Here is a 22,815-nt window from a genome sequence, read left to right on the forward strand (position 1 = left end):
TTAATATCCAGAAGTGTAGCTGTGTTAGTTTTTTCAGCAAAAACAAAGCTTCCCGTAACACCTTAAAGACGGGCAACTATATTATCTCATAAGCTTTTGTGGATCAGAGTCTACTTCATCAAATGCATGAAGCATTACCCTTAGTTAGTGGGTATATACATATGGGTGTAGAGAGGAGGGAAAGCATACACAGTGAGGTCAAATCCTGGAGAAAAAGCAGCTGTGGTTGGCCCCTGATCTGAAATATGCTCTTGATCCAGTTCAGGGGCCCCCAACACAGTCCTTATTCATGGCTCAAGTCATGGAGTAAAATCTCTTGATGAATCCAGTTTCATACTGGAATCTCCCTTTGAAATTCCTCTGTAGGGAGAGTGGCAGCTTTTATGTCAGCTGTAGAGTACCCTGGGAGATTGAAATGTTCTCATGTCAGTCTTCTGAAACAAAATCATAATATGTGCAAGCCTTTCTTTTATAGTTCCCATTTCAGCTTCTGTAATTCTTCAGCCCAAAGATGGTGTTTGATAAACAGGGAAATTACGCACTAAACAGTTGAAAAGGTTAATCCTCGTAATCTTAAACAGATCTTAAGCTTGGAAAGAAGTAATCTCCTTTTAGAGAACAAATCCCATATTTCAAAGTCACATGTAAATATTCCATTAGTACATCTTTTCTTTAAAGCTCTATGTATGGTCACCATTTTTGGTCATCATCACCATGATTGAGTGATTCTCAATCATGATCAAAATTATCAATCTTCTTTTGTTCCCCTTTGTATTATGCATATCCTGCATGCTGCAGATTAGTGCTACACTAGAGAAAACCTCACACATTCAGTGATTTGGACTCCTAGGTCAAGGGATTTTTAATGTTTCCCCGGCACCCCCACTTGCAGTCTTTGTTCAATTAGTTTTCCTCTACAATTAGTCATTGTCAGACAACAATACTGCCTGGTCCATAAATGGAGAAGACGTGGCAGAGGAATTGCCAAATCCCAAACCTTGCTGGGTTTACATTGACAGGGTGGAAGTTGTGGGAGGGCAGTGGTTTGTTTGCTTGTTGGCCTTTTGAGCTTGAACAAAAAACTCTTCCTGTCCTTTGCTCTCAATGGGAGGAAAATAAACTATTCCAGATCTAGGTCTGGTGTAGCAACCCCCCCCCCCCCATGTGTGCAGTCCAAGGGCTTTCCAGGGGGATGGGAAGGCTTTGGCTACACAGTATCCAAAGGCTCCCCTGGAATGCCACCAGAATGTTTTCTCTCACTGCTGTGCGGAGAAGAAATGACAGGTCCACCACATGAAGGAGGTTTCTGAGGGTGAATTGCCTCTGCCAGTGGAACTCACTCTCTGCCGGCGGAGGAAATCTCCAAAATCCCATGGCCCCTGGGACATCCTGAGCCAGTGTGGTGTAGTGGTTAGAGTGCTGGACTGGAGAGACCCAGGTTCAATCCCCAATCAGCCATGAAACCAACTGGGTGACTTTGGGCCAGTCACTGACTCTCAGCCTAACCTCCCTCATAGGGTTGTTGTGAGGATAAAATAGAGAGGACTATGTAAGCCTTGGGTTCCTTGCAAGAGGAAAAAAAGTGGGATATAAATGTAATAATGAATATATAAATAAAAGTGCACCCTTATTGAACACATACAAGTATTAAAAATGTAATCAGCATTATTGTTCAATAAGTCAAAGTTATTGAGACTATTGGTCATAAAAAGCCAGTGCAGTGTAGTGGTGAGAGTGTTGGACTGGGAGCTGGGAGATCCTTGCAAGAGGAAAAATAAAAATGATGTACAAAATACATAAGATAAATACATACGATACAGAAAATAATTTAATAAGATAATACTAACAAACCAAAATTAGCATTATAACAGTCCATTATATTATTAGATCTCTTTCGCAATATTCTCAGAACATAGTTGTCCCAGAAGAGAATGAGTAATGCTCGTTAAAACGAATGGGAATAGTCTTGACTAACTTGCATCATATATTTCAATGGGACTTAAGCACAACTAACTTTCTCTAGATATATATAACGTAATGAATGTCCAAAATTTAGGAATGCCAAGATATAGACATCAGTGTTGATCGTCCCAGATTGGACAAATTTTGTGAACATTTGAAAAATCGGGGCTGAACTAGATGTGGCATACAAGATCTGTGATTGGCTCTCTTGACATAGTTTGTGTGTTTTTAAAAGGCAGCTTATTTACACGTACCCTGCCTTTCTGTGAGAAGCATGCTCAATGCTGCATGGCTATCCTAAGTAGCCTCATGACATGTTTCCCCTTCCTTTCAACTGTGTTCCTACAGAGACTCCTTTGATCACTCTAGCTGTCCTTAGATTGTAAAATCAAAAACACAGCGTTTACTTGGCTGCTCAGTTAAAACTAGAACAAAAATACACATATACAATTCTCAGGATGAAGTGAAGAACTTATGGTACCTAAAAAGGAACACAAGAAAACCAGTTCAGTCAAAGGTCAGGGAAATGGGAACTTTTTCTTTTCTAATCTTTGATGTTCGGAGCCTTTTGGACAGAGCATTTAAAGACTGCTATCTGCTGCTACTCCACACATATGCCACTGGCCCATATTTTTGCTTTTACGAAGCTGCACTGTTTCACCGGAGCTACAGTAGATAGGGCTGGTGTCAGGACTTGGCTTCGCTGGGAACTTGCTAAGGCCCACGCTGTAGTAGGGCAGTCTGTCGTCAGCTGTCTGGCTGTTCCTCTCCCACTTTGGCTCTGCCTATTCGCTTGTCCTCTCCAAATGTGTGTTGTAAGAACACTGCCTTTCTAGTTCTCATAAACCATGCATGGAAATAACTTACATTGCCAGGAACCAGTCCTGAAATGGCAGAAGCGTGGGCCGTTCAAACGACACGCTGTAGCTTGACATGGCTTGTTTAAGCCCAGATGCCCATCCTAAATATTCAACCCCCGGATGTAGGTTATGTCGTGCGAACCCTGCTGGTGGGGGTTATGCGAGGGTTGTTTAACCCTTGTGTAACTCCTGCCGGATGCAACAACCCATGGTCAGGGGTTGAGTATTCAGGATGGCGGCTGTGCTGGCTTAAGCAAGCCATGACGAGCCACAGCATGTCGTACAAACCCAGTCACTGTATATAAGCTTCCTTAAACATAATTGTAGAATGGGGCAGGAATATAAACTGTTTAATAAATATTAACACAACCCCACCCCCCCATGCTCTGATTTCTCTATCCTCAAAGCACTCTTCAAAACTGTTGGGAGGTCACCCCTGCCGCCTTCTGAAATCCTCAGGTAGCCAGAATCAACACGCAGACAATAGGGCTCTTTTCCAAGGCTTTATTCCCATTCAACCTAATGACTCTCACAGATGCTAATTGCTTGATCCTACAAGTGATACTTAAGAGAGCTGCCTACTCTGGGGTTCTAGCTGTCAGGAGCGCCCTAGCGGCCTCTTTCAGTCCACTCCAATAGCCAACTCAAGACACAGACAAAAGGATTCTTTTCAAGGCTTTAATCCTTTTACAACTTAACTCTTTCTGATGCTAATCACCAGCGGCTAAGCAATGAACAGCAGAGTGGCCTATGCTCCGAGTAGGCAGTTGATCCCCGTTTGAGGGAGAATCACTTGAAGACCCTGAACTTATGGGCTAGGGAGAGATCCTCTCTCTTTCCCTTGGGTCCACCGGAGGCGGCCGTTGCTTGCGTGCCAAACGGGCGCTACGCCTCCTTTCCGCGCCCTCCATCGCTCATCGCTCCCTGCATCGAGCGTCTAGCAAGCTCTCCTCCCGCACTTTCTCACTGCTAGGATCACTATCTCAGGAATGCCGGCAGGAGGAATCTCTGCCAGCTGCTGTGCCTGTGAGGGATGAGCTGGCTCCTCTCCCACGGATTGCTGATCCTCCTCAGAATCAGAACTGCTCTGGGGTTCTATCGGCTCAGTTTCCACCCTGACACTAACCTTAGTAATCAGTTGATCTCCGTTTGGAGGGGAAGGCGGGAAACCTCTGTACTTATGGGCTAGGAGGAGAGAGTCCACCCTTTTCCCATGGGGCATCAGGGTGCCGCTGTTGCCGTTGCGCCAAGCAGGCTAAGCGCCGCCTCTCAGCATCCGCCATCTCCCGCTTGACGCGCTGGTGCCCAGCATCCAGAAACTGCTGTTGCACCTCTCCCTGCCAGGGTTACTATCACTCTCAGTAATGTGTACTGGGAGGGGCTCTCCCTCTGGCTGCTCCTCTGAACAGCGCGTGGGTTCCTCTCCCGCCGTTTCTGTGTCTTCCTCAGAATCAGAACTGCTTTGGGGCTCTCTGGGCTCTGATCCAACCCTGACAAAAACATACAGTGCCAGTAATCCTGCAATAATTCAGGAACTTGTCGATTTTATTATTGTTCATTTAACTACACTTCAAGTAATTTTTGGAAACATTATTCATCCCCCCACCCCCATTTTTAGGCCATTTGAAACCAGTTGGATTTCACCTAAAGATGACTGAATGTTTGCAAATCATGGAGAGGTGTTTTTTTTAGCTTGCTTACATATAAGGGAGCAACGGTTAACTAGACATCTGGCGGAATGGTTATCCAGGGAAATGAAGTAGGCTTTTAAAACAAGAAATGGTTTTGAGATTGTGTATGTGACTTCTAAAGCTCCAGCAGTATGCCTGGCAGTAGAGGAGGCATGTGTCCTACTTTATAGGGCAGCCCTCACTTTGAAGGGCTATTACTGGACAAGTCCTTTGCTTGAAATCTGGTTGAAGAACCAAAAGGGGGGACCAAACAAAGGCCTTGAAGTTGCTCATCACCAGTGAGTACCCAAACAGCAGAGGGAGTAGGCCACCTGGTCACAGTCTTCCCCACTCTAGTGAGATTCTGTATCCCTATGTAAATTATAATAATTTCCAAATTTGCATATATGTCTAAATTAGCATATGCAAATATGCATCCTTTTTTTAGTGATGCATAAGTGACCACCCTACCTGGCAGTGTACACGCAGGAATACTAGAAAGGTAGCATGTCAGGGGAAAAGGAAAGGCCCATGGGGGGAAAGCTTTTGATGGGGGCTAGAATCCAGTAGTGTAATTTCCCCATCACCACATGCATTCTAGAATGGTGTACAGCCGAAATAGACTGTCCTACGTGCTTTTTAACAATGTATACCCACTGTTAGTAGCTTGCACGCATATTTGAAAGTGGGCTGTGTGTGGCTACTGCTGCTATTTTGTTGTTGTGGGGTGAGGAAAAAAAGGAAAGCATGTGATCTTGTACTTAGACTGCAGAAATTTTAATAGGAACTGGTATTGTTTTCGCAAATTTTTGAAATCTGAGCTATAGTATAGACAAATCATTTATTTTCTGGGGGGGTTTTCTGAGTGGAGTGATAGCATAGTTTACATACAGCTTGACTTAGCCTATCGCAGTGAAGTTCCTGAGAAAATCAAAACCACAAATACCAAATTGAAACAGATGTGCAGCATGAAAACAAGGACTGCTGGTGGTTTAAATTTAGAAGCATGACCTAATTCTTACTTTAAACTGCATTAAATGTAAGGAATTTTCAGGAGAAGGCTACATTTCATAATATATATTATGTAAAAGCTGAAAATGGATGGAGATCGCAATATTAGATTCATAGCTACACTGTTCTACTTAATAGTTTACAAATATAAAAAGATATCACTATACATTTATTTATAGCTTATTACTTCCCAAAAGCATATTATTCACATTTGTATCCCACCCCTTTTCAAAGGAGCTCATAGTAGCATACATGGATCTCTGATGTTGGCCTTACAACATTGTGAGGTAACCAGCCTGAAGTAACTAGGCTGAAGCAGGTGGTACAGGGCCAGTAGACTTCATGGCTGAGAGGGACTTACTTGAACCCCAAGCTCCCCACTCTAATGTTCTATTTTTATTTATTTTTTTACATTTATAGCCTGACTTTTGTCCAAGGACCCCAAGGTGGCATACTCCTCTCCATGTCATCCTCATAACAACCCTGTAAAGTAGGTTAGGCTGAGAGTGAGTGATTGGTGCTGTCACCCAGTGAGCTTCATGGCAGCTTTGGGACTAAAACCTGGATGTCCCCAGTCCAGCGTTCTAAGCCTTACACCACACTGACTCTCTATACACCACAGTACTGTACACCACTACAAATATCAAAACAGCAGCCTCAGACCATTCCTAATATTGGTTCTAGAAGATTCTCAAACTGTCTATGCAGAATCTCTTTGGAGCAAGGCCTGGAGACTGCAAGCAATTGTAAAAACCATCTTGTGGCCGCAGTGTGTATTTATTTTATTTATCATTTTATTTATTTCATTTCTATACCACCCAATAGCTGAAGCTCTCAGTACAGTCTTCTATTCACAAAATGGCTGAGTGTGAGGTAGAACAGCCATGTTTGGAATGCCATTGGAGGATTACAAACACAGCTGTTGCCAGGAAAGCTGCAGTGAGCAGTCAAACAGATGTGGGAAAGTGCTGAATCTTTTCAAGGCTGCTGGAAGCAAGGTTGGTCAGCCTTGGGCCATGAAGGACTGCTCTCAAGAGGCTGTGAGGCTTGTTCGTGGGATGGTGAATACATGGCTGAATTGTTTCGCTGCTGTTTGTTTTACTGCATCAAGTGTTGTATTTGAGGAAGCCAAAATTAAGGAAAAGATACACATAAAAACGGTGATGGACCAACAGACAAATCTGATACTTCCACCTATAAGGATACTCCAATAGAAGTTTCAGGGTCAGAGTTCACATATTTACAGAAAAGTTACACCAAAGCACTTGAACCCAATCCATCAACAAAATTTCTAAATCCAGTCACTGTCCCTATAGTATGGAATCCGGGTATAACCAGGAGGGACTGAATATTTCTTTGTCAATCTGGGCTGCTTTGTGCATATTCCTACTCTAGTTCCTCTACAGTAGCTTAAGGCTTGAATTCTCTCTCCCTGTTCCCCACTCCTGTGTTATGCACTTTAATAAACACAGGCTGGCTGAAAGCCCCATTCTCTAGCATACTTGCTGTGATGCCACATAAACCTGGAGCGGTATGGAGGTAAGTGGGGCTAGAAAAAAGGCAGCAAGGACAAAAGGGACTTGAGGGAAGGTGAACTGCACATCATATTTTGCTCTGTGCTTGCAACAAAGTTATTGCCTGAAACAAGATTGGTCTGATATAATAACTTCCATGTCGTTGTTTATTCGTTCAGTTGCCTCCGACTCTTCGTGACTTCATGGACCAGCCCACGCCAGACCTTCCTGTCGGCCGTCGCCACCCCCAGCTCCCCCAAGGTCAAGTCCGTCACCTCCAGAATATCATCCATCCATCCATCTTGCCCTTGGTCAGCCCCTCTTCCTTTGCCTTCCACTTTCCCTAGCATCAGCATCTTCTTCAGGGTATCCTGTCTTCTCATTATGTGGCCAAAGTACTTCAGTTTTGCCTTTAATATCCTTCCCTCAAGTGAGCAGTCTGGCTTTATTTCCTGGAGTATGGACTGGTTTGATCTTCTTGCAGTCCAAGGCACTCTCAGAATTTTCCTCCAGCACCACAGTTCAAAAGCATCTATCTTCCTTCGCTCAGCCTTCCTTATGGTCCAGGTCTCACAGCCATATAGGGGAATATTTCAAAACTTGCAATAACTGCACACTTTAGACAGTGTCAGGATTGGCCCAAAACATTTTGCTGTCTGAAGTAGAGGCCAAATGGCATCACTGCTGTTAAGGCCAACATTAAAAATGTCTTGCTGCACCAGACAGCAGCTCCAGCCTTAATTTGTCCTCTCGCCACAGTGCCTCCTTCACCCTGAAGGTTGCCCTACCATTAGGTGGGCAGGCTGCCTTAGGCAGTGGATGCTTAAGAGGTGAGGAGATGTAGCCTGTCATAAGGATTTTGTAAGGTTCAGCTGCCAGTCTGATTGGCTTTGGAATATGGGATGGGAAAGAGGAGCACCATTTTGTCTTTTGCCACAGGCAACCTTATTTCAGGTTGCTCTGTGTTGCTCTCTGGTTCCATCTGCTGATGCAACAACAGAATTTGTGAAAATGATACCTCCCATATTTTGTTTCAACAGATGGAATCAGAGAGCAACAGATTTTTGCCCAATTCCTGAAATAATTAACTATAACATGAAACAAGCATTAGGAATGGGTCATGAGTAAGGTTGGTAATTTGTTTTCATGCTCTCCCTGTTTCAAAGGGAGGGTTAATACCTCTTCCTTTCCAACTTTAAAACAAGCCTTTTTCTGACAAAACCTTCATGAAGGTAGTGAGGTTTCAGAAATGCAGGGATCCAGAGAGGAAACTTAAATGTACCCTTTCTGATGAATTGCACACAGCTAAAGTTATCCACATACAATGTGTGTGCTCTTACTCCTGCGAAGTCTTTGAGAAATGCTAAGGATTCCTAGAGTACTGGATGTACTTCAGGATGATGTATGGGGTGTGGGAAATCAGACTTTAGGGTGGTGGGAAGTTGCATAAGTGCAAATATGACTAAATTACAGAATAGGGGACTTTAGGTGCTTCAGAGGGAAGATTCTCAGCACTACAAATCAAAAGGCACTGTGCACCTATTCCGTCTTTTTCTCTTTTAACAGGTTTTTTTGGGGAAAGACAGAAGCGGCAGCGGGAAAACACATACAATTCTGTGTCTGAAGGAGGGCAATTGCACGATAAAAGCCTTACTTACAAGCACTACTACTCTCTTACTACAGCAAGGTGGTGTTTTTTTCTTTTTCTTTAAGCATTGCAAGCTTTCCTCAGAAAAAGGTTAGTATACATCCTGCTTGAGCACTCTAACAGCATGGAGATCATCTAGTTAGGTTTTACCCAGGAAAACAGCTTGGGAGAGGCATATTTTAAAATTTAATACTCCACTAAAGCTTCCTTTCCAGTTCAGCTTCCATTCCAGCAACCCAAACCAAGGCTGATCAGAAAAGGGTTGTTAACGCTTCTGCAGAGAATCTAGCTAACCTTGAGAAGGGAAAAGAATATTGATGTATGACTGCACCAATGATTTCTTACCTGGCTACCCTGAATATATAAATTGATGGTGTAATCCACAACTCATCCCAAGGCCTGCCCCTGATTAGGGCTTGACTTCTGGGGTTGTGTAAGAAGTTAGTACGATATTAAAGACCATTATTAAGGGACTTCAGGGGGCACAGTAACACTCTAATTCGGGGGCGCAGAAGCTCAGGCTTTGGGGTCCCAGTCCAGCCCACCAGCAGCCCCCAGATGGCACAGTCCTTTACTTGGCCCCACTCCATTTCCCTCAAACACCAGTTTTGTGGTTTCCCAGCTGTTGTGCAGATTTTTCCCTACTCTAAAGTTGAAGTGCCTCTCCAAGTACTTAAAAGAAATTAAGAAAGCAATAATGGTGTGTGTTGCTATAGGATAGGATCACGAAACAGTTTAATACGTATGTGCTCAAAGGTGTCTGCTCAACCTGCCATCAATGGTTGTTAGCCATGTTATGCCTCTCAATATCTGTTTTTTAAAATATTATTGAATATTTTCCTAAACTGCAAGCAAAGAGGCTTCAGATATAGAGCTAAGTGCACAACTTAGCTAATTAAGCACTTTTAAGTCTATTATTTTAATACGGAAGTGTTAACTACTTAACTTTCTCCCATTAAAATTATGGGACCACCTACTCCAGCTAGGTGGTAGTCATAGTTTTTAAATGTTAACCTGGGTTTGGTCTTATAAAAGGACCAAACCCTGCCCTATTATTAACAAAAAAATGCAGTTGACAGACAAGTAGGATGGAACATTGACAAGTTAATAGAATTTTATTCAAATATTTTAAACAGAAGTTACCAATATATGCAAGACCATATTTAAAACGCCCTTCCCCCAAACCCAGTAGCATTACAGTACTGAAACAAACTGAAAAGCCATTGCGTAAAAAATAAGTGATATATACAAATATTGTTTGAAGTTTACCATAACTTGTCCTACAACTGTGAAGGTGTGTTTTTAGCAACTGACTCACTGAAATTCTCTTCATTCCAATACAAAAGATTATGTGAGAAGATGGTAAATGAAACAACAGTTTTCAAAATATAGTTCAGCTCCACCCGCTGAAGGATGAGGTCAGGATACAGAAAGGAAACCAAAAAAGGCACACTATGGTATGCATTAAGGCCAGACATGCTAGCCTTTACACTTGTTGATTTTTATGAGGATTATTTTGCAACAAATTTACATTAAAGTGTTATTGTGATAAATATCCCATCTTAAAAGTTATCAGATTCAGAGTTAGTCCATAATCAAGCAAATTATCATGCACTCCTGCCTGTGTATTATGGCCATAGCCTTTTAAAGAGATCATTTTCACAAGTAAAGTTTATTCCTGTTTCTTTAAAAGGAGTTTCTTATACCCATAGATCATTTAGGAATGCAGCACAGAAGCCTTTTTTGTTGCTACTATGCATTTTAAAAAGAGGATAAAAATCTGGATGGATGGAGTGTTCAAGAAATCTAAGCTACTCCTAGGTAGTCAATGCACAACTAAAAAAGTTGATCAACACGCTGCGATAAAGTTTTTTTTTTTTTTAATGGAGTGTCAGATTCATAGTAACTTCTATGAGAGTGTTCAGGAGTCACAACACTTGTTTCATTTTAACACCTACTTTTAAATACAAGAAAATATTTTGTTTTTTAATCAAGGTGTCCATCAATTTCTGAAGCACAAGGCAGGTTAAAACTCCAGAGGTCTTGACAACTTGGTGTGTCAGTATGTTATAACTATTGGTGCAATTCTGACCACAGTAACTGTAAACTGTTCTGTCTGTTGCCACTTTACACCAAGATAAATGCCATCCATTTGTGAGATGACTGTTACAGGCTCAAGTCAGAAGCTGAGTAAAGTTAGAAAGTAAAAAAAAAAGGAAGAGAAGGAGAGGCAAAATTGAGGACACTGCAGCTGATTTTGCGATGAACAAAAGTGGCAATATGGAGGCCAAGAACCTGATATTGACAGGGACCTTGTCCTAGTCAAGACACATCAAGAGCAACCACACTCTTGATTTACGTATCGTTTCAGCAGCTTTTCCATGGCAAAAAGCAGCCTTAGGGTTCTCTCAGTGTGCTTATCTGCAGTATGTTCTGAAACATGCAGACTGCCCTTTCCCATTGTAGTCCTACACACTAAAGTACACATTGTTATAACAAAACTTAACTTGATTTGAATAATTAGAAACCAAACACAATCTAGGATATTGCTTGGTGTGTAGATGTGAACTATACCCCAACATAATACATGGTACCTTTTAAAAAATAAACCTGGAAAATTAGACCTGCATCAGATCCATGAAAACACAACAGTTTCTGTTCCCTGAGTGCTATTTAAAAAGCTCTTTGGAATGTAATTACTGTGATGGACAAAGGTTAACATGGTGATTTTTTCTTAAGCAACTTAGTTTTGTGACATTATTGAAATAAGTGAGTTATTTTTAAAGAAACAAAGTTTAAAAAATCAATATAAAATCATGAAAAGCACACCTTTCTAATGTATCAGTCAACCCAATCTCACAAAATAGACATAAAATGAAGTTAGCGGAACACCTGAATATATCACACAGAAATATAAGGTACACTTTCTCTGAATGCATGCTAGCAAGTTACTACACTTTTGTATCAGGAGGCAAAGAGCACAACAAAGATGACATCTCAGAGCAGCATTAAAGTAGGTAAAAAACACAAATACATACTATGGTTTGGATCTCAAATTTTATTCTGTGAACAGAAGAGGCTCCAAACCAGCAGAGGCTTCTGCTGGAGGATGAGGGGTTGGGAGGCAATTTTCACCAATTTTCCTTCTCCTCTGTAGCATTTCCCACACTGTTCTAGAGGGTCCCCCCAGTTCTCTGGACCACATTTCCAGGGATGCAAAGGACTGCAGGGGAAGGGGGAAATCACCAGAAATTGCCTTACCTTCCACTGGCAGAAGCATCCTCTGAGTTGAACTCTGCTCAGGAGATGCTCTCAGAGCATTAGTTATGATCCAATCCGATCTATCCACATAATCTTTCATCTGCTTTAGTGACATTTCAGAATGATAGAATATAAACAGTCCTCAGCTTAGGACAGTTGTCAAAGCACATCTGCCAATGAATAATGGGCACGCATAACTCAAGCTCACAGTATTATATTTTGTTCTTTTTTAATAAAAGAAAAAGACTCTAAACAATTAGCCTGTTTGCATGTCACAGCTGCAAATTGTGGGTTAATTAACCCATAATTTGCAGGGATGCATAGAATATGTGAGCCTTTTGCAGTTTCAATGAGCAACCTACAAATCCCCCGTTTGTAGGTTGTTAGTGTGCATTCATAGGTTGAATATTGAAATGGCTGACATGCTCTGTGCCTCCTCACAAATCATGGGTTAATTAACCCACGATTTGGCACCAAGACATGCAAACCAGGGGCAATATCCAATAGGGGCCTTAAGCGTGTGCCCCAGCCCTGCCAGCCCTGGTGAGTGTGCGCTGGCCCCGCTGCACATATGGGCCCTACGTGTAGCTGTGATGTTGCGCTTCTGGGGGCAAGCCCCGCAACAAATGAAAATGCCAATTTCTAGAAGGTGCACAACCCCTTTGGGGGTTGCCCCCGAATCATGGACGCACATGGTAAGGCTTGGGGTGCACCCCGGATCAGCGGGGCTGGAGCATGTGCACAAGGCCCCTACTGGATACTACTTCAGGTCAGTCTGTCAGTGCCTAAACTGCAATTTCCCCTTATTTACTTATAACTTGATGTACACCTTTGAAATCTTTCCTTAGTGGTACTGGGGAGAGGCAGGAAAACAAAAAAAGCCAGGTACTGAAAGGACCACATATTAATGTTCCACTGTTGCTTCAGGATTAGAGGCAAGCACTAGAAAGTTGTATTTGTGTAGGTGAGCACATCCATGCATAATAAGTAGAACAAAATAGGCAACACCTGTTATGTTGAATTTAACAACTTGCATAGTTCTTCCAAGACTTGATTTCAACTTTAAATCAACCCAGTTGTAGTCCGCTTTGTAGATAAGTTAATTCCATTATCATTATTTTAAAGCAAACTAAAATCAATTGAGTGCAGATGGCATGAAGTTTAGTGGGATATTTTGATACAGTTTGGGAGCTTCTCAGTGGAATTTCAATATGCTTGTGTAGAAAAAACTCCTAATTCTTCCATGCTATTTATAAACAGAAATGAATACTTAACTCTGAAATAATTTTCCAGCGCAATAAAGAGTGGTGTTTTATATAGGATAGCCATCACTAACACCTTCCTACCCCAGCCAGCAAAGTGCCAATAGTGAACACATATGATAAGCTATATTTGTTGGCCTTTACAGGAAAGTATTTAAGAAATACCGTTCAAGAAAAATGTCATGGAGAAATAACCCTCACTAGACTAAAATACCTTCTGTCCCAGCCACTGAAAAAATTAACACACTGTCCACTTAACTTTCCACTCATTAATTTAAATGTCAAATTTTTCATGAGATGCATGCAAGTCTGTATTTTAAGACTTAAATGTGAATTTCTTATCACAAAAAAATTGAGTCCACACATGAAGCTGTAGGTCTGAAGCAAAATGTGTATAACTTCAGACCTCCATTTCCCTCCTTTCCACCTATATTTTTCTTTAGAGTTATGACTTAAACCACTCAAGAGGATTTTGTTTGTATGCACAGGGCCTCTCTCTCAAACTCAGACTTTGTCCAAGCACAGTTGCATGTGCTCTGTCACTCGAAGGGGAAGCGTTTCTAATAAACGTTCTTCTACAATTAGACAACTCCGTTTCAGCGAATTACATTCCTCTAGCTCAGCAGGAAGTGACTCTAGGTAGTTTCCTTTTAGCTCCAGCTGAACAAGGTTTGAGAGTTCACCAACTTGAGGGGACAAATGCATCAGGCTGTTGTATCCTAGAAGGAGATGCTGCAGCTTTTTGCACTGAAATAATTCATCTGGCAGACCCTCAATCTAAAAAGAGACAGAAAAAATACATTAAATTGGAACATCATTAGTGTATTTACAATCAGAAAAACTTTCATGTTTTCCTTAACAAAAAGTTCCTAAATCATGCTGATGTGCCAAGAATATACAAAATAATAGTAATAATAATCGATTAGGGTGCTTTCACTCATTCCGTATGTAACTGAGAAAATGTGTATTTCATATAGTATCACAGAAAATCCATGTTATCTAAATAGTTCTAACAGCTAGTGGGCGAGTCACATGACCCATTTTAGGGCTTATTTCCAAACAAAAGAATGACATGCAATGAACCAATCACCTGAGCAGTTTGCTACAAGCCTAATGAAACAATCTGTCATGGGTGTGCATCAGTACTCAATGATCTTTCTCTTCACCATGCAAATTTGAAGCAGGTTAATTGAAAGAAAAAGTTGACTAGGCTTGAAAATAATGACTTGTGTGAAGAGATGGAAGAAAGTATTTTATAGTTTATATAATATATTTATATATTTAGATGGAAGAAAGTATTTTATATTTATTTTATAGCCTTTATAAGAAATCCTATATAGTCAAAACCCAGCTGTTCCAACTTCAGCTAGAACAGCAGCAGCCACCACTCAAAAGCTTACTTTAGTAGACTTTAGTAGAATAGTCTACTATTCTACTAAAGTAAGCTTTTTGAGTGGTGGCTGCTGCTGTTCTAGCTGAAGTTGGAACAGCTGGGTTTTGACTATATAGGATTTCTTATAAAGGCTATAAAATAAATTTTCACTGAATCAGTGAAAATGATAAGTTATTCCCCACCCAAATACTGAAAATGGGTCTCCCTTACCAGAGCAAGAGCAGAGAACATTGTACAGCACTACCACGTTTTTCTTCCCATATCAGCAACAAATGCATTCCAATGCAAGTTCGAGTCATATTTTAATAGTTTAATAATGCTCTTTTATATTTTCAAAGAAAAAGTGCCATTGCTTGTTTGTCCTAGTATCTTGGTACAACCTGTGATCTTTTGCACCGGGTGCAAACAAAATTAGTCTGCGAAGAACATACTGATTCATCATCGTAAAACTAATATATTGCAGGACAGGGCTTCTATCCAGCCTTGAAGCATGATCATTTTTTTTGCTTTTCTTTTTTGTTTAACATCAAGCCTGAGGAAAAGTTCTGTGAAATTTAAAAACCACCTGTTTTATTATTTTAATCTGGCTCTAACTGAATAAAGAATAGTATGACACTTTTGTTTGTATAGAGGCTAACAGACCAATATAGAGGCTGGCATTTTTATTTTGTTTACTGTACTATGTTGCTTCTACGACTTACGGTGGGAAACAGAACAGCTTATTGTTTGATAGGTTATGATAACAGAAAAATACTTAATAAGCATATTTCATCACTTGAAATCACTACTATTTTCACAGTAGGTTTTAACTGGTTGAGAGCTTCGGCTATTGGGTGGTATAGAAATGAAATAAATAAAATAAATAAAACTGGTTGCACCATTTATTTTTTTCCTGGTACATTTGATTTTTTATTTTTAATTATACTTTTGTATTTTATCTGTATTTATTATTATTTTAATTCATTTATTACTTTTGTGACAAACCCCTATATTCTGATGTCGCTTAACAATGCCCCTTAGAGCATCTGGTCTGTTTGCACTGTGTTGGAACGCCTGAATATGCTTCCCATCTCTTTCTTATCCCGTATACATCCAAAAACATCTTTTTTTTAGAATAGGCTAAGTGTTTCAAACAGGCTGTGTCTTTTGAAATGCAAGTTTCGAGGTATTGGGAAGATGGGTTCAGTTGCTAATTAATTTTCTGATTTGCTGTCCAGACCACTGACACCAGAAATGGAGGCTATCGCATGACAGGACAAAACAACAATCAAACTCTGCTAAGGGACTGGCTTTTATTGAACTCCGATTCCCCAAAAGTGTTCACTTCTGGAGAGCATTCCATATAACATCTAATCTAAGGCCAAGATGCTCTCTCTCAAACCATCCTCTCGACAATAAACTTGGTATATATTCTGGAGCCCAAGACTCTACTCAAGTAGGTAACATGTAACTAGGTAAATTAGATTCACTCACACAAAAAGTGTGTGCGTGCGTGCATGTGCGTGAGTGAGTGAAAGAGAGATTGTTGGCTTCCATTTTTTCCCCCATTTTTCCTTTCCCCCACAAATAAACCCCTTTTTATATTTGGACATTTGGCTGCATTGCTTTAAAAGGAAATTCTCACCAAACTCTTCCCTATGTGAAGGACTGCATGGTTACAAAACTACAGTTTGTGTTCTTGGGATTTTCACAAGGTTTCACTGAGTTATGGGCTTTGGGCAAGAAAATCCAAAGGACTTTCCTTTAATTTTTTTCCCCTGGGCTGGATTGAAAGGAGGGGTCTAATATATTTCATTTTGTATTTTCTGTTGTATTTTTGTGGTTTTAATTTTGTGAACTGCTCAGAGAGCTATGGCTATTGGGAAGTATAAAAATGAAATGAAATAATGAATGAATGAATGAATGAATGAATAAGGAAGGTTCAGAAAGTCCCTAAGCAGCTGGACAGACTAGGGTGTGTTGGGAGGTTCATCTTGACTGCTGGCAGCCTATCAGTAATTCTTTTTTGGGGAACCCTTGTAAAGAAGGGGTCCACCAGTATGGAAAATCAATCCACCTTTCTGGTCCATAAAACATTTATATCCCACATTTCCATTAAACATAGTGCTCAAGCCAGCTAACACTGTTTTATTCAGGCAGGATTTTGGTGTCTAAACGGGCTTGCTGCTGAAGTAGTAATAGCCTCTTATTGATGTATTTTCAGTTCAGTGGGTGCTGATATTTCTCTTATTGATGTATTTTTATAAACTGCCCAGAGAGCTTCGGCTATTGGGCAGTACAGAAATGAAATAAGTAAATAAATTATTTTATCTGTATCTTACTGTTAGACACCGGTTAGTGGAAAGGCAGGATATACATTTAATAAATAATAAAAGCAAGTATGAAATCCTATACAGCAGGGGTCCTCAACCCCTGGGCCGCGGACCAGTACTGGTCCGTGGCTGTTAGGGACTGGGCCGCAGTAGGGGTGTGGGAACCCCCCCCTTACCTTGGGTCCACGGGGAGGGGGGGAGGTGATCCGTCCCCCCCCCCCCGAATCCTTGCCAGCTCCGCTCCGCAGCAAGTCTGCGGAGCTGCTGGCCGGCTATTACTGCAAAGAACAGACTCCGGCTGGGGGCAGAGGTCCGGCCGCTGGGATGCAAATGGCGTCCGCGTAGCGGAGTCTGTTCTTTGCAGTAATAGCCTATTACTGCCAAGAACAGGGACGTAAATGGCGTCCGCTATGCAGACGCCATTTGTGTCCCTGCGGCCATAAGTCGGCCCCTGGCCAGAGCCTGTTCTTTACAGTAATAGCCTACTTCTGCAAAGAACAAGGACGTAAATGGCGTCTACTATGCGGACGCCATTTGTGTCCCAGCGGCCGGAAGTTTGCCCCCGGCTGGAGACGGCTAGCAGCCTCGCGGCGAGTCCAGGGCTGGCAAGGATTCCAGGAGGGGGATGGATGGATCACCCCGCCCACGGACCCAAGGTAAGGGGGGTTCCCACACCCCTACTGCGGCCCGGTCCCACCCCACCCCACCCCCGGTCTGTGGAAAAATTGTCTTCCACAGACTGGTCCCTGGTCCCAAAACAGTTGGGGACCGCTGCTATACAGTACTTTGGCTTTCACATCAGTTGGCAGCAGTGTTAATATTATTCTCATGTAAGCAACTAGAAACAAATTCTGGTGACTGGCAACAAGCTTATAGTCAAACTCCAGCCTTCCCCAACCTGGTGCCCTCCAGATGTTTTGGGCTACAACTCTGATCACCTGTAACCGTTTGTGATGCTGGCTGGGATTGATGGGAATGTTAGCCCAAAACATTTGGAGGGCACCAGGTTGGGGAAAGCTGTTGGAACTGATGCTGAGCAAATGCCAATCCTTGGCACAAAACTTTTGATGACTTATGTACCATCAATAACGTTTCGGTTTGCATTGACATTATTGCTTGTGCACACTATGCCCCTTAATTCAATGGGTTGTATCCAATATTAGTCTAACTTAAGACCAATTCATTTCAATGAGTCTGCTCTAAGTTGGACTAACATTGGATACAAGCCAATGAGCAAAACAACTCATTAGACAAACAAATCAATAAGACTGAATTAAGTGTTCAGATCTCCATTTAGTCTTCTCAGCTGAGTTTTGTTTGCAGTAATATAATCAGAACAGGTGGAAACACAGAAGGGGAAAGAAGAGTAGACAAGGGTGTGGAGAGTAGCTTTCTGAAGTTCATTTTAAACCAATATTCTGCTTCTACTTACATGGTTCTTTGTCAAAGCAAGGTACTGCAGATTTGTTAAATACTGGATCTCATCAGGAATAGAGGTTAGTTTGTTATAACTAAGGTCCAAATAATGTAGCTGTTTGCAAAGAAAGAGCTGTGGCGGGACTTTTTTAATGTTGTTGTGATTTAAGTAGAGCTGCTCCAAGTTTGCTAAGGTTCCAATCTGCACTGGGATGTATGAGATGTTGTTGTGCCACAATTTCAGGCTAGAAAGGTTCTCAAGGTGTTGAAAACTAATGATTTCTTCTACTGTCCGAAGATTATTTTCTTTCAAGTCTATTTCACGCAAATAGTTCAGGCTGAAGATAGAATGTGGAATGCGTTCCAAGTCACAGCTGATCAATTCCAAAGTTCTCAGGTTTAGCAGTTTCTTCAAATTCGTCAACACTAGCAGTTTTTTCCCCTCATTGTCAATAGATAACTTTTGTAGTGAAGGCAACTGGTCTGTAACCACCTGAGGTATGCGGGAAAGGCTATTCTTTAAGTGAATTGTTTTCAGATTCACAAGATCCTGAAAGCCCTCATTGTATAGGCCATTTAGGGGTTCTTGCACATAGCATCCATTCAAATACAATTCCTGTAGATTTCTTAGACAGAAGACCCAGCGTGGAATCTTTCCCAGGTCAGCTGATTTTAGACGCAGGATTTTTAGATTCTCTTCTAGAAAGTGCAGTGCTGGAAATTCTACAGTTAATGATGAATAATAAATGTTCAGCTCCTTGAGATTGGGTAGCTGGTTTACAGATGAAGGAAGCTTAACCTCAGGAATAAGTTCTAGGGTTAGAACTTCTATCTCTGTGAGTTCAAAGACATCATCTGGAAGACCACTAAGCATAAAAAGATGAAGTTCCATCTTCTCCTGGGAATTTCGAACCAGCTTGCTTTTCAGTCTCTCTAAAGACCATTCGTTATTTAGACTGATCTGCTTCAATTTATTTTCACTCACCTCAGAGAGGAATATTGAGAACCTCTTTGAATACAGAGGATCATACTGGTCTGCTAGGTGAAGAATAAAGGCAAAGTCATTTTTTACATCAGGGATATCACTGTAATTACTTTGCTCCCTCAACTTCTCAAAAGAATATTGTTTGAGTGAACTTCTCAGCATCCATAGCAAACTGTAAGTGCACGTCAAGCCATACAAACTCACCAGGATAACATAAAATGAAGCTAGCACTTTAAAAATTTCTGCCAATGAATAGACACACTGGTATCTCTTGTACCCAGTAAAGACTTGAATATCAACTATACAGTCAATTTCTAGTGTAATAAAGGATAAATAATAGGGAACATAAATCATTATTAATATAAATACAATGACCTTGGCCACAATCTGTTTTAGGTATACTCGATAAATGACGTCCTTCTGTTCAACATGCACCCTGAATCTTTTTACTTTTTCAAATATTGATTTTGCTTGTTCCCCTTCTTTTCTGTCTAGAACGTTTGAAGAGCTCTCCCTTCCAGCAGTTTCTAGTCCAGTCTGTGAATAGGACATGGATTGCTGTTTGCTCTCCAATTCTGTTAAGTTGCTTGGGGAGGAAAGAAATGTTTTAGATTTGAAGAGTGGCAGAGTCCTCACAGACTGTTCAGCAACTGTTTCTGATAGGGCACGTGTTGTCCAGGGAGAATCAAAACATTTGTGAAGTATGGCTACAAAATGCTCCAACCTTGAACTTGTGCTGGGGTAGTAAAGCCAAAAATTACTGCAAGCTGCAAAAATGAAAGTATGGAGAAGCACTAAGTATGGAAAAAACTTGGCAAACCAGTGAAGTTCTCTCTCATAACATACAGCATCAATGTAAGAATACTGCTGTCGATGTAGGTAATTCTGGATTCTAAGAGGGCGAATTATTGGTGTTGCCGAGTTGAAGGATACATTAATGTTGCTTTTAACTAGATCCCAAGGCACCGCACAATGATTGTCAAACTCAAGCTTGCAAGGAAGACAACATAACAATCTAGTCTGAGTGAGCTGGAGAGCCCCAGCAAGAACAGCAACAAGCAGCATTATCATGGTGAGGTAATAGCAGAAGACATCCCACCATGGTTTCAAGATGTGATATGATGACTGGGCATCTGCTAAACATCTGAGTTCAGTTAATGTAATCATGACTTGCTTATGGAACAGTGGCAACTGGAAAAAAAACAACATATCAGCTGATCAGAGGTAGAATTTCTATTCCATTAAATGATAACTTTGTTAAGGCTTCAGACATAACAGAAATCTTTGACATACTATTGTTACATCCACTATTCATCTTCACAGTGAGTCTTGCTATGCATACATTCCACAATATACCAATGTGATAGGCATTACTTAAGGTTATGAAATAAACTGAATGCATAATCAGAGTTTGAACAACAGATGAGGAAATAGGATGAAGCATGTTTGTTTTAAACAATCTGAATCCATCGCTATCCCTTTCCCCCCTGCATTGTATTATTTCTTCTAAACTGCATGGAAAGGGAACTGGCATTCTCTATTTTGAACAGTACTTCCATGTTTCTTCACTTTAAGCAGGGGTACAAAAAGTGTGGCCCGTGGCCCCCTAGCATTTGCCACCCCCCAAAAAAAAGGGTGGGAACAGGTCTAGGAACAGGCTTTATGGTTCCTACCATAGAAACCTTATTCCTAGAGTATCCCTGACTTCTACTACAGGAACCATAGAGCCTGTTCCTAGAGCATTTTCCCCTATCTTTTTGGCAAGTGGGTTGAAGTGGGTGGGAAGGGGCTCCAACACCTTGAAGTTGTGACATGGAACAAATGCTGTTGCTGCAAGAGCAACATTTGTTTCTGCTGGGGTGAGTGAGAGCAAGCCACAGCACAAGGGTGAGCTGTGCATGCAAGCATGTGCATGTGTACATCTGACCCCTACCATCCCAGCAGACACCTGATGAGGCCCTTGGGGCCAAAAAGGCCGTGCACTTCTGACTTGGAGGGAGCTTCAAAAGTTATTTCCATTGCAGAAATGAAGCTGTTATCACAAAAACAAAGTGAGAAGCACTACTGTATAAACCTACACATGGGCCTAGAAGTGGCTCTCTGGATAGTCCCCTTCCCGGTGGAAATGTTGGTGCTGCATATCGAAGAGATGCTTATATTAACTGAACTTCAGTTATATATGGAATAGAGAATTAGGCTGTTAGTATAGATATATGTGCTTACAATTATTTCTGAATCCCCTAAATTCAAAATTTATTAACAGACCCCTGCTATAGAAATGCATCTTAAATACTGTAGATAATCATTTTCACTTACTGTACTAATCAAATGGGATAAAACGCAGAACCACCATCTTCAATCAGGTGGTCTACACCTTTTAAAATTCCTTAGGCATGCCATCTTCACAATTGTCTTCATCCTGAAACACAAAAGATTCAAATTGAGTTTGCATATATTGCAAGTAGCAACGCTAATGTTAGAATTTCAGTGATGCAGGGTAGATAGCCTTCCATTAATAAAAATGCATTGTTACACAAAATCAATTAGTAACATAATGAATGGATATAATACCAGACAAATTGAGCAGTTTCAAAGTTGAAAAAAGTGAATTACAGCAACTATCCTTAAGAAGCATATAAATATAAACATTACACTCATACAACCCTTGGGCCAATTTATTTGTAGAGTGGGGTGAGGGGGAAGAACTAAAAACCAGAAGTACACATAATCCAAACACATTGAATCAGATTGTAATTTAGAGCGTCAGAAAAATTTTCAGTTCAAAATTTCTGGAACACCATATTACTGACTTTAATCTCATTCTATTTAGTCTGCCGTTATACAAATAAAGTTTGATGTAAAACATATTCAGATGTTTAGCCAGAATCGATAGATGTTCATTTTCATAAGCAATTTACTATCACAGGAAGAAATGAACAACATGAACCAATTTCCATATGGTTTAATTAGGTACATTTATTGTCTGTACAGCTCTCTGTAAGAAACACTGCCCCAACTTGAGTTCAGAGGGTATAACCACAGGTCAAAAGCAACTGCTTTCACAGAGTCTAAAACTAATTATTAGCAAGCTCCAATTTATTTGATTCAGAAATAGGTCACCACTTAAAAGTATTAAGAGTTCTAGAGAACTCTTCAAGCAATCCTCTGCCCTGCCCTTTTTAAACTTACTTGTAATTTTGGTTGTATTATATTAGGTTGGCTTAATCGTTTAAGAACTGAATATCTTTGTCAGTCCTGGATAATCTCAGCTCAAAACAGAGATAAAGCCAGAGATTTTGCCTTAAGAGTTGTCTTGCTTTGTTTTTTTTAAACACTCAAGCATAATCCCTGACTTTAACTTCTGGTAAAAGTGTATCGCAAACATTCCACTTGAGGCAATTTTCAGTAAACTAGTTCTACAGGGACTCTACTGTACTAGTCAATGCCATGTGTTGGGTCATACTCCATAAAACAGGCTTAAACACTGAAGAACAAGGTTTGCTTTTAGCTCAGGATAATAT

At 40.9% G+C, this 22,815-nt stretch overlaps 1 protein-coding gene across 2 annotated transcripts in view; it reads right to left on the reverse strand.

Annotated features, from left to right (window-relative positions):
* Positions 1–9,750: 9,750 nt before the first annotated feature.
* The window catches only part of LRRC8B (leucine rich repeat containing 8 VRAC subunit B), a 59,171-nt gene continuing 46,106 nt past the window's right edge, over positions 9,751–22,815 (reverse strand). For both annotated transcript variants that reach the window (XM_084851986.1, XM_084851987.1), the window contains exons 3-5: positions 21,611–21,713; positions 18,326–20,485; positions 9,751–13,965 (exon numbers count right to left, since the gene is read on the reverse strand). In XM_084851986.1, the coding sequence (XP_084708112.1) occupies positions 13,693–13,965; positions 18,326–20,461 (2,409 nt within the window). In that variant the 5' untranslated portion in view covers positions 20,462–20,485; positions 21,611–21,713 and the 3' untranslated portion in view covers positions 9,751–13,692. The remainder of the gene's footprint in view (positions 13,966–18,325; positions 20,486–21,610; positions 21,714–22,815) is intronic.

Source organism: Heloderma suspectum, chromosome 4 (genome assembly GCF_057233095.1).
Source record: "Heloderma suspectum isolate Gila_16-S chromosome 4, 16-S_ref, whole genome shotgun sequence".
In the NCBI taxonomy this organism is placed as follows: domain Eukaryota; kingdom Metazoa; phylum Chordata; class Lepidosauria; order Squamata; family Helodermatidae; genus Heloderma; species Heloderma suspectum.